The 12,372-nt window shown below is 45.5% G+C and overlaps 1 protein-coding gene across 20 annotated transcripts in view; it reads right to left on the reverse strand.

Moving 5' to 3' along the window:
* Window positions 1-12,372, reverse strand: part of KCNMA1 (potassium calcium-activated channel subfamily M alpha 1) — a gene marked incomplete at both ends in the record, with an annotated part of 758,887 nt that overhangs the window by 370,741 nt on the left and 375,774 nt on the right. For all 20 annotated transcript variants that reach the window (XM_079697900.1, XM_079697893.1, XM_079697892.1 and 17 more), the window contains one exon: window positions 8,581-8,642. In XM_079697900.1, coding sequence (XP_079554026.1) covers window positions 8,581-8,642 — 62 coding nt within the window. The remainder of the gene's footprint in view (window positions 1-8,580; window positions 8,643-12,372) is intronic.

Raw genomic sequence — 12,372 nt, forward strand, 5'->3', positions numbered from 1 at the left:
ATGATGAGACTGGTGGCCAATCTTCCCATGCTATGCTTCCCCATCCATTTATAGGTGGGACAGGATTGTCCCCTACGTACACATATGCATGCACACACAAACAAACATACACATGCCCTTCTCCCAAATTCTGGGAACAGTGACATGTGCATCCAAAAAGTCCCAAGGGCATCCTTACTGCAATGGATTCTATTTTTACAACACAAATAACTCATCACTGACCAGGGTCTCCCCAAAGCTTTAATTTGTCAGGCTGTCAGGAAGAAGGACAAGAGGAATAAAAGCAAAGGCAGAGGTCACGTCTGTGTGCAGCCCATAAACCCCGTGATGAAGCTGTACCCGTCAACACCACACCTCAGCATAACCATGGCTGCGTTAAGCATGAGTTCTGTCCCTGTGTTTGGATTAAACCATTCTGAGCTCTAACCTTTCCCTCCAGCTGGCTTCCATACTGATCTCTTGGCAGTTTCTGAATGCATGTCTGGCTGTGGCTTTAGGTAAAGGACCAGAGATGGGCAATGGGGAGAAGATCCAGCCCTCTGGTGGTATAAACACATGTTAACTGCAGAAGACATAGATAGCTAACTGGGTCTTAAAGGGAATGCATCTTCTTCATTTGCCCTGAAACAATCATTCTTTTTAAAGAAAAAAAAAAAAAAAAAGCCAGAGGGCTGAGAGAGTGTCAGATAATCCAAGGGTCTCTTTTTAAATTCTAGAGAGTGGTGAAAAGAGAAGAAATAATTCATTCTAATTTTGGAGGGTAGAGTAGATATGGATTTATAGAAATAGTTGTCAGATAGTGTTTTCATAGGAGAAACAAATGAGCAGTGGGGCAAAATGTCCTCAAAAGTTATGTGTAGGGCTTCCCTGGTGGCACAGTGGTTGAGAGTCCACCTGCCGATGCAGGGGACATGGGTTCGTGCCCCGGTCCAGGAAGATCCCACATGCCGTGGAGCAGCTGGGCCCATGAGCCATGGCCGCTGAGCCTGCGCGTCCGGAGCCCGTGCTCCGCAACGGGAGAGGCCACAACAGTGAGAGGCCCGTGTACCGCAAAAAAAAAAGAAAAAAAAGTTATGTGTAACAAATTCCAAACAGCCCAGACCAATGCATTCAGCCTGGTCAACCTTCCACAACAGAGCTGAACTCTTACTTCCCCTCTGAAATAGTACAGGAAAAAGAAAAAAAAAAGAAAGAAAGAAAGAAAGAAAAGCAGAACCATAAAATCAAGAAATTCAAAGCCTCTTGCCAATGGGGATGAAATAAACTAATCTCCCAAGCACCCACCTGGCTGGGTTTGGTCTTTTCCATCTGGGATTATCTTTGTTCTTTTCCATGTCCCTAAAGTTTCCCCCAAGATAACAGCCTGAAACTCCAGAATTGCGTAAAAGGTCATTATTGGCATTGCTAGTCAATGGATAATATTCACTATCACATCTTTATTCATTTTTTATTTAGTAGAAAGAAACCAAAAGATCAAGTAGAGAAGGGACTGGACTGGGCAGGAAGAGCTCTGACTCCTGGCTCTAGTTGAGCCCCTGGCTGGTTGAGTGTCCTTGAGAAGGTCACTCAGCCCTCACTCGGCAGGAGAGGACGCTGAGGCGCAGGGAACAGTGTTACCAGGCGGACTCTGAAGCCTCTTCAAGTTCTAGCATTTTATTCTAAAGTTGTCTTTTGCAGTAAGCCTGGAAGGTCTAGCTCCATCTTCCTTCCCGCTCCTAACAGCCGTTGATTTTTGCCGCAGGAAATGCCAAAGACGAGCAGTTCCCTTGATGCTTCTAAGCCCGGTCGTATGCGGTGCCTCTGTGTCTCCCTCAAAGTGAGACGTGAGCAAGGAAGCCGAGACCACTGCATAGCGTGGAAGACGGAAGGAACAAGAGTGCTTACCCCCTTGGCATACCTGTCTTCTCTACCAGGTTTACAGCCCACTGATGAAAGAAGGGCAATTTGCAAAACCAGATAAGGTAGGATGGTTGAGTTGGGGTTGCTCCCATGCCTGAGAATCAAGGGTTGCCATTCAAGGTTAAATGCTGAAAGGGGACAGGACTTCCCACTGGGAGTTATTTACAGCCTCTCTGCCCTGAAGGCGTCTCCTCTTCCCCCAGCCTGCAGTGGGCTCGCCTCCTCCACCATCTGACATGCCATTCTTTCAACAGCTGCTGGCTCTCCTGTCGTGCTCCCTTCACAGATGTGCAGTGCTGTTCTGAACATCCTGCCCTTGAACTTTCCCTACCCATAATTTTCCAAACCAAAGCCTGGCAGTAAAAATGTCAGCGAGGGATGGAGAAAATTGGGGGGAGTATTTAAAAAGGAAAAAGAAAGAATACGGAGATGCTTTACACACACAGCGATTTGTGTTGACTTCCTCAACAAAGGTGAAATGCATGCCATGAGTTCTCAAAAAGGGCCTAAAGGCGGAGAGCTGGAGCAGATTTCTCAGAACACTACCAGAAAGATCAGGTTCCATAAAGGAGTTGGGTCCAGAATAAAATGGTGAGCTTCCTTCTCGATGCCACGGGCTGCCCAGCCGTTCCTGCTATGGGGCAGGGGGTGTGCTAACGGTGACAGTGAAAGTAGCATTCACAGTCCTTTACAGGTTACAATGCACTATCGTGGAAGTAACCTACACTGTCCTCACAGCTCTGCCAGGTGCCCACTACGAGGTCAACACCTGTGTGCACTGTGGGTAATAACAAGACTGGAGGTGGAGGCTGGATGTCTTACATGGTTTCAAAGACCTCCAAAGAAACCTCCTTGGGATCAAATTTTCCTAAAGTCCACGGGTTTGATGTGCACACAATGCACTAACTAACTCTGTAAGCACACAATGCAAAACTATAACAAATTAACTATACCCTGCAACTCTCTAAAGAGACAAAAGAAACTAATGGGGAAGCAGAGCCTCTCTGGTTATCTAGTCTGCCAAATAACTGGCTCAGACACCTAGGTAAGGATGGGGAGGGCAAAGGGACTTTCCACCGGGAAAGAATCCCTTAAGTCAGAGGGGTCCTTAAGACATGATCAACTTTCCCTGTTCTTTGCTAACTTGACCTTAGTCCATCACAAAATGCTGCCACCCCACTGAGATGAAACGGAAGAGAGTATTTTTAGAGCCACAGTTTACGGAGAAATGAATCAAGGCCCAAACAGACATGAGACAGCACATGGCCCACACGCCCCACGTCCCAGTGAGAAGACTCACAGGACCCTTGTGAGCACAGCTGCCTTGCAGACTTGGCCCCAAAGGTGCAAAATGGGGAGATGAAGAACAAATGAGAAAACAAGACAGATGAATTGGCAGGATGAAGCTAGGTGACCTCTCTTAAAACATCTCACTGAACCCATGTAGTCGCTTCCACATCTGGAATTTTACTTCCTGACTTGGAAGAGAGGTGCCTTCAGACACATGGATTCAAATCCTGGCTCCACGACTTACTAGCTGCATGGTTTTGGGCAAATGTTGCAGTTTCATCTGTGAAGTGGGAAAGGTCATAGTACCCACCCTATCAAGTTGCTAGGAGAATTTAATGAGACTGAACATAGAATTCATTTTAAAGTGCTTAGCGCTATACCTTGACACAGCACAGGATCAGTGAATGTTCTTCCCTCCACCACCCGGCCCTCCCTTCCCTTTTCAGGAGAATTTCTAGGCAAAGGGATTAGAGCCTGGCTGGGTAAAGATTTGGGCAGGTAAAATGGTGGGGTAACTAGCCAGTTCTGTTAAAGCTCTTGGTATCCCATTACATCAATGATGCCCATGTTATTTTTAGAGACTATGAAAACAATCGGGTCAATTTCTACTGCAATCTTAAAGACAGTTTTCTTTAACCATAGCCAACCTCAAGCAATATGACCGTGTGGAAAATATTCAGCATGATCACACTGAAGCTGTCTCGAATGAATGAATGAATGAATGGATATAAAATGAATGAATCACTGAGTACAAATGTAAAATTCTAAGGACTGGGGGAAGGCCCCTTTCACATCGCCAACACCACTGTCAGCCTGGAATCTGGTCCAAATTTTGGATGCTCTCCAAAATTTGTGCTGCTTTTCCCTTCCCCTTCCCAATGTCCATACCCCCCAAAACAGCACTGCTGATACCAGAAGCCGAGAGCAAAGATCGGTGAAGTCAGCAGGTGCCCCCACTGTGTACCAGCCATTTTGGAGCAGATAAAGCCATTAAGGAAAAATTTAACAATGTATAACCTTTCAGCTTTACTCTGCTCACAGCAGGTAGCATGCCTTTTAGAGACACACAAGCCAGCAATGAAGTCACCAGTGAGCAGGACTTGACCTTCATTTTCAGTGTGAGCAACATTAAATATTCATAATCCACTGAACTGCAGCATAAGAAGTAGTGGAGTTTAAACATGAATCAAAGGGATAAATATCTTCACACAGGTGAGTCATCCTTTCCAAGAATACCTCTGGAAAAAATGCAAATACCCAGGGCCCTGAGCCCCTACCTCTTCCAACGTTCTTCCCTTGAAATTCTAGAAGCAGCAGGAACTGATGCATTATGCAGTCCATGAATCCTGCCCTCACACTGACATCTTTGGGTCTTTTTTCTTTTTTTTCTTTATCTATTAGAGAAGAATTACTGATCCTATGTCAAAGGGAGGAAATAGACAGGGATGGGACCAGCAACGGTGACATTATCACCCACGGGGCACCTCGGGGCACTTCTGACTTCGTTGTACAATTTTTAAAAAATCTTTGCTTCACACAGGATCAGAGTATGTGGGAGTAAAGGGGGGGTGTAGGTATCAAGAGATGTCAAAATTAGAAGTTGGAGTGCCTTAAATTGGGCACCTTTAAAAAGAATGAAAGTTAAGAGAGTAAATCCTAGGAGTGCTCATCACAAGGAGAAAAAAAAATTTTTTCTCCTTAATTTTGTATCTATATGAGATGCTGGGTGTTCACTAAACCTATTGGGGTAATCATTTCATGATGTACGTAAGTCAAATCATCATGCTGTACACCTTAACTTATACAGTGCTTGATGTCAATCATATCTTAATAAAACTGGAAGGAAAAATAGGAGGAAAAAGAACTGGAGTTTTTTGGGATAGTATCTGCCTCGTGTGGCCATTTAATGTCTTTGGGGGGATGGAACTGCTGTGTGTGGTGAGCTTAATGCTTCTCTGTGTCTGTTAAGGAATTGACATCTGTGTCCATCCAAAGATTGGGTGGAACATCTCCCTCTGCTGGGGTGTTTCTAGAAAGTCTACTGCTGGGATGATGAAGCATAATGTTAACATACTTTCATGTAATTCTCTTTGGCTTTCCAATCTAGGAGCTCTGAGCACAATCTGTCTCGGCCAGATAGTAATCACTTGAGGCTGCACAAGTGATTCTTCTTTGGTGACCACTCTAAGAAAATTACACCCAAAGAAGGGCCTCCCAAACCCTTGAATGTAAAAGACCTACTCAGGGATCCATCCTGACTCAACAATGGAAAAGGAAAGAAGTCTGGGAGAAGAAGTCTTTGGAAATGACTTACCTGCTGCCTGTTGATGGTGAAATAAGCTTTGAAAGGTTAAGAAAATCATAAACCCACCAATTATGACATTTATCTGAACTGCCTGTCCACTCATACAACCTGCATTGGCCTGCCCTGACAGTGAGTTAGCAGAGCCGACCAATAGAGCCTGTTTTCTATATTAATTTGCATTCCTTGCACTATTTAAAGGGCTAGGTCAAAGAGTCTCACATCTTGAACTTGTGCTGCTGGGGCATTCCCCACCATTTTGGTTAAAACTCTCCGAGACAAGCCATTTCACGGACCACGTCTGCCCAATTAGGTTCACACAAGGGAAAGCCTATGCACTGTCTTTTGATTTATTTATCTGAAGAGTATAAATACTAACTAAAATTCATCTGAAGAATACTAGGTACTTTTTTCCAGGGTGACGATTTAGTGTAACTTCCAAGAGACGTTTGAAGCTCTCTTTCCAAGATGCCCAGATGGCCAGCCAAACCACAAGTGTGTAAAACCGGTGACAGTTTTGAATGAAAGGGAGGGATGAATTTTAAGAATTTACATTCTGCTTTCTTACCCGCTTTTCATTTGCATCTTATATGTGGATAGAACTTCTTTTCTTGTTTACTATGCTTGATTATACTTTATCTGATGGGCTCTTTTTTCATTCCTGGGAATGTATCTATGGCTTATCGTGGAGGTAACTTTTAGATTCTACTTTAATTCATCCCCTTACTTACACAGTAAGCATCCTTACTGGCTTTCCCCAGGAAGATAGTAGACCCTTGGTACTGACTATGCTGATGAGTTCCCCCACAGGACAAACTCCCGGGATTTGACCTCAGAACCCAATGTAGTAATTCCAGTGAAAAGTAGAAAGGGCTAGACAAATAAACATAAGATCTTCTTATAAACAAAAAGGCTCACTAAGCCAAACCACTCAGTTTAGTGACAGAGAAGAAAGATGGAGGTTAGGATGAGGCTGAAACAGTCCCCAGGGAGAGTGAGGACAGTCTTGGTTCTAAGACTCTTGGCATTTTTGCTGGGAAAAGCTGAGCACAGGACCGAAGGTCCATCCTTAGAATAGACTCTTTGCAAGTCCATAAAAGAAACCAGAACCAGAGAGGGTTCCCAGTACTGGCTTTCCCAGGCTCAGCAGAATCATAACTAAATCCAAAGGACACTGAAGTGGTGCAGGGCATCCAGGGAAGAGGGTCTTGCCTTGGGAGATTCTATTCCTTTCCCTCCTTTCATGCGGAGCTGAGAACACCAAGAACTACAGAGCAAAAGACCGCCCCATAGTAGAGACTGTAAAAAAGGACACAATTCAAATCCATCTTACAAGAGCATTTTATTTCTGAGAAATACAGAGGAGCAAAAAGGAAGAGACAAGGAAAGAAGGCGCCAAGGCATCTGTCCTTCTGGCCGATCACCACACTCACCTCCACGTAAGGGTCTGCCTGCTGGGGCTCACAGACTACATGCCGGAAACTACTTTCTGAGCCCCGGCACAGAAGTTGGCAGGGTACGCACCCCATGACTTGTGAGAATACTCCTCACCCCTGGGGACAAAAGGGAGAAGTAAGACCAGGAGCTTTAAAAGATCTTTGGTTCAATTCAAATATGATCGAGAATTATTAAGAGGAGATATTTAAATGGGGCTTACCTTCAATGACATACCAATTGGAGTTTTCCAAACTTAAAAAAACTCTTCTCTTTCTCGGCCAGGAAGAGCTGATGGAAGAGTGCGTGGAATCTCAACTCCTGGAGGACTTTTAAAGGCCCCTCCACCTGAGATGGGCCAGGGCAGCCCAGCCTTGTGCATGGGGATGGGCTGAAGGACCGCTGATATTCTAGATGTGGCTGGTTCCCAAAGACAGATGATGATGTTTTCTTTATTTTCCTTGGCATGATTTTGGCTCAACACCCAAATGCACAAAATCCTTTGGCTGGTGACCAGTAACTCTGAGAAATTCAGAGTTTAGGCATGCATGAAATTACTACAGAAAAAGAGCCACAGAAAAAGAACACTAAGCTCAAAATTCAGGCACACCAGGCTCTGAGCCAACAGGGATACCAAGCAGGTTTCCTCAGATTAAACTCCAGCATCCAGGTGTACCAGGGTGAGAGTTCAGGGAATCAAAAACACTCTTACAGTGGATGATGTAGGCAAAGAGCTCAAGGCCACCATCCAGGTGTCAGGTGCATGTCCCCACAGAAAGGAGTCAGACCAGCTCAGCTCCAGTTTCCCAAATGCTGTCAACTTCAAGCTTGTGACAGAACGTTTGGAACAAATGATGTACCGAGGGGGTGACACGTGCAGGAACCAGGGCAGAACTGGCTGCCACCTAGCAGCTCTGCTCAGTGCCCCCTTCTGCCTCCTTCAAAGCCTTTTCTGTCCATGGCTCAGACAGACCCCGCCCCAGGCTCACCCCAGAGCACCAGTTCACTCAGCTGGCACCCCAGGGGTCTGCACGAGTGTCCACTATAGGAAATCTCAGATGGCCATGGGCCTCCACCTCTGGGAGTCATCACAAACTCCTCCATCCCATCTCCTTAACTTCACAAGTCAAGAAGCACCAGGCAGTGATGCTTCAGCTGAATATTCAGTTGGCAGGCACAAAGGATAGCATCAGGCTTTCTATGCTGACCTCCAATAAGAGTAAAGCTTTGGAAACCCTCACAAGGAAAGGATCCTACCACCACGGCAAGAATGGCTCAGACCCTCACCGACTGGACACCGTGACTCTCTCAGAGGTTGCAAATTCACATCAGAGCCCTCTTGACCTCTTGACATCTTCCATGCAAATACCGCACCAGGAAACAGCTATGTGAAAATCAGTAATACCCAGGGAAAAGGTGTGATGACCTCAGATTCCTCTCCCGCCCTCCTAGGCCAGCATAATCAAAGTAGCCTTCCTCGTGAGAGTTTGCTTTCCCATTCAGAAAAGCCGCACAGACAGCCCTGCCTTCCTCCAAAAGTCTTCCACACTCAGGAGGCTCTTGCAGAGGTTGGTGTTAAAGTAAATCAACTGATCAATGTAAAGGCTCGTGATGGTTTTAGAAAAGAGGGCAAGACAACGTATTTGAATACTCACTTTGACGAATCTATGAAGTATATTACAAGTGCACCAATGCTGAGAGCAAAGACTAAGACCACCTGCAAAAGAAGAGAAAAACACCATCAGTTAAGAGCTGAATGCTGGGAAGTTTATTTATTTATTTTTGGGACACATGCAGCTGCAGCTCAGAACATGGTGTTTTCAGGGGCCTGCTTGGCACTGTCGCCCCCTTGCTGCGCCCACACACGAACCTGCGCACAGCTCCTCACCTCGCAGTGGACAGCAATCTCACTGCTGGCCCACAGGGCGCAGGGCAGACTTTTGTATCCCTGGGCATTGGGGTTTCATCTGGCCCTGTTATCTCAGGGTCCAGCTTCTCTGCAGCTGAAGTCAACACACTTCAGTGGGGAAAAAGCAGGTAAAAAAATTGCAGTGATACCATTTTTCATATTATATGTAATCTAGGCCCCAAAGGAACTCAGAGACAGGGACATCCATTTTTAACAGCTTTGCTGAGGTATCATTTACATACCCTAAATTCAGCCATTTTAAGTGTACAATTCAATCAATGACTTTGAGTAAATTTATCAAGTTGTGCAACCGGCAGTGTCATCTACTTTCAGGACATTTTCATCACGCCGTAAAAATCCCTCCTGCCCATTAACAGTTAATACCTGTTCCTACCACCCACCCTAAACAAACACTAATTTACTAACTTACTTTCAGTTTCTAGACAAGAAATATTAATCAAAAAGCACAAATTTGGTGTCTGTATAAATGTCCATATGTGCGCACGTATGCATATTTATATTCATTGCATGAATGTGTGTGCATGCATGTGGTTGTACTACTTCTCGGGTATTCTGGAGACAGTTTAGGCACAGGAAGCCAAATTAGGTAATATGATTGGCCAGGTATATGACAACGTTGTTCTTCTTTACACTCTTCACTCAAAATTAATCACCACTGATACAAAAGACAGTTTTGGCATCTCCTTCAAAGGATACCTGTCACAGCAAAGTCCATCAAATGAATATGCAGCAGATGAGGCTGATGCTGACACTTCTGTCCTCACTCCACACTCTAATTTCTTTATTTAGTCCTTCACAGAGGAGGCCAAGAGTGCAACTAAAAGGATGTACAAAAATATAAAAGATGGGCTTCCCTGGTGGCGCAGTGGTTGAGAGTCCGCCTGCCGATGCAGGGGACACGGGTTCGTGCCCCGGTCCGGGAAGATCGCACATGCCGCGGAGCGGCTGGGACCGTGAGCCACGGCCGCTGGGCCTGCACGTCCGGAGCCTGTGCTCCGCAACGGGAGAGGCCACAACAGTGAAAGGCCCGCGTACCGCAAAAACAAACAAACAAACAAACAAAAAATACAAAAGACGTCAAGAGCCAACAATGAAGCTTGAGAACAAAAGATAAACACCACCATCACACATAATGCCAGGGGGCAATAAATATCTAGTAGATGTGCTAATATTCTAAAGGGACTGCAGGGTGAAGGGTGTGAGAAGTGTCAGCCTCTTCGGCATATCTTCAAATTGACATCCCTGTGGCATTGGCTGGTGGATAGAGGTGAATCCTGATTTATGTGACGATTAGGCATGATGGAGTCGTGTGTGGTGTATGTGTGTGTTCACATGCACATGAGCTAAACTGGCTGATAGAAAATGAACTCTGCATACATATTCACTTAAAATATTACAAAATTCCATGGAGCTACATTCATTCCATGGACGGTGGGCTACAAAGCAGACAACTGACAGTTGAAACAACTGGATATTATAAAAGGAATATGTGGCTTCATAGCATCTGATGAATTCCCCTTATGAAAGGAAATATTAAAACAATACACCACCAGGGCTGATTTTATTCTTCCATTTTGTTTTAAAAACTGAAACGGGCTCCAGCTGAATCCAAGGAAACTCCTGCAGTCTGTCAGTAATGACCCTCGGCCCATGACTAATCCCCCTGGCGGCTCACCTCAGGCTCTCTCCTCACACATGCACTCATTCATTCATTCACTTATTCATTCATTTCTTGCAAAGTTATACACAAAAACATCAAGAAGCCTCTGCTTTTCCCTCTATTATCTGAATGAGGAAGCAAATCAAGTAGCTTAAGATTAATTTTGATCTGTGCTGCTATTTCTGAGACATAAGCAGTTAGATCCGGGCCCTGACCTCATTCTCAAAAGGCTGCAAAGAGAAGGGGTGTGGCCAGATCAGAGGGGAAGGACCTCTTCTTCATTCATAAACAGCTGATGCAAGACTAATCTCTGTCAGTCTGGCTCTGTGTGTGTGTATGTGCATCCGTGAGTGCAGAGCTTCTCAGAGCAGGCTGTGCAGGCCTAGGCCATTAAAGCTAGAGAGAAGATGAGGGGAGAGGATGGGGGAAAGGGGAGGAGAGAAAGGGAAAAGAAAGGGAAAAAGTTCTTGCACACCGTATCTGCATCATTCTGAAATGGGCTCAAAAATCTAAGCTCTCCTGCAATGATGATGATTTCCCAGCATTGGAGGGGACAAAGTAGCTGACACTGAATGTGTCCCAGCTGCCTCTGTGATGGGGAGTAATGTGCAGCTTATTTAAGCGAATCAGCCAGTGACAGGAGGGGAGGCCTCTTGCTCTCTTCAGATGCAAAGTCAAATATCAGCATCGCTCTGACAGGATAAGGGAGGGACAAAAACCCAGGAGGAAGATGACCCCACAGTTCCCAGGAGCTGAAGGTTCTGAGGAGTGGACCTATTCCTGGGTCCACAGGTTCAGCTGGAAGACTCTCAGTGAGGTACAGGGTGTCCGAACTGTCCCATCCTCATCCCCCAGCCACCTGCCTCCAGGCGCAAAATGATCAATGGGGTGGGGGAGGATCTGCTTCTCAGTATCAGTATTGAGGCCACCATGCCAGCGACTTTTAAACTTGCTAAATGGCTCTTTATCATGTCAGGCTTGATTACATTGTCAACCCGGATCCAGATGCTGCAGATAATGAATCAATCCTTTGGATTTGGCCATGAAAACAGGAATCCAACAGAGATGAATCTTCTACAGGGCCCTAGCAAAGGGCTAGTTCTCTCTCATCTTGCATCTCTCATCTCTATCTCTCTGGCAAACACCCCACTGTCTGAGAACCCTACTCTAAAAATGAAAAACTTCAGTCCAACTATACAAAATGATTAGATTTTAGCCTAAGTGGTAATGGTTACATTACAGAGCATCCCCAAATAATCACCTAAGTATTTCACATTTGCTATGCACAAGGCCCTAGGAAAAACAAAAGGAAGAAATCCACTTGGAGTCATAAAATATGCTCTTTTTCTGCAGTAACCCTTACATAGATGAGTCCTATGCTATTATGCAATGAGTGCTCAATTGTAGGGTACAGGTAGAGTCAATATATAGTAAGACATGGACTAGATGGGACATACATAAATGGAGGAGCTAGGGAAGGGCGGGAACAACAGAGGTTCTTGTCTCAACAGCCAATTCCTTCTCAAAGTGTCCCTTCTTCCGACGTGTTATGGCTACTCTAATAACCCTTCATTAAGGGGGAGGGCCACTGGGAATCCTTCCGTGAGCAAGTACAGTCCTAGGGACCAGGGGCAATGCAGCCCAAGGGACATGGTAAGATGAGACCAAGAAAAGAGACCGGGAAACACTCGCCATCTAGCAGCTGAGTTGCAGAACACCCCTAACAATGACCAAGCACTTTACAAAGTACTGTCACAAAAGAGAGTGTGTGGACACAGTCTGACACAAGGGATGAGGTGAGCAGTCCCTCTTAGCACACCTTGTGCCTGCCATGAGAGCCCGGCCAGCCTTCCTAAC

The sequence above is a fragment of the Hyperoodon ampullatus genome (assembly GCF_949752795.1).
Source record: "Hyperoodon ampullatus genome assembly, chromosome: 1".
In the NCBI taxonomy this organism is placed as follows: domain Eukaryota; kingdom Metazoa; phylum Chordata; class Mammalia; order Artiodactyla; family Ziphiidae; genus Hyperoodon; species Hyperoodon ampullatus.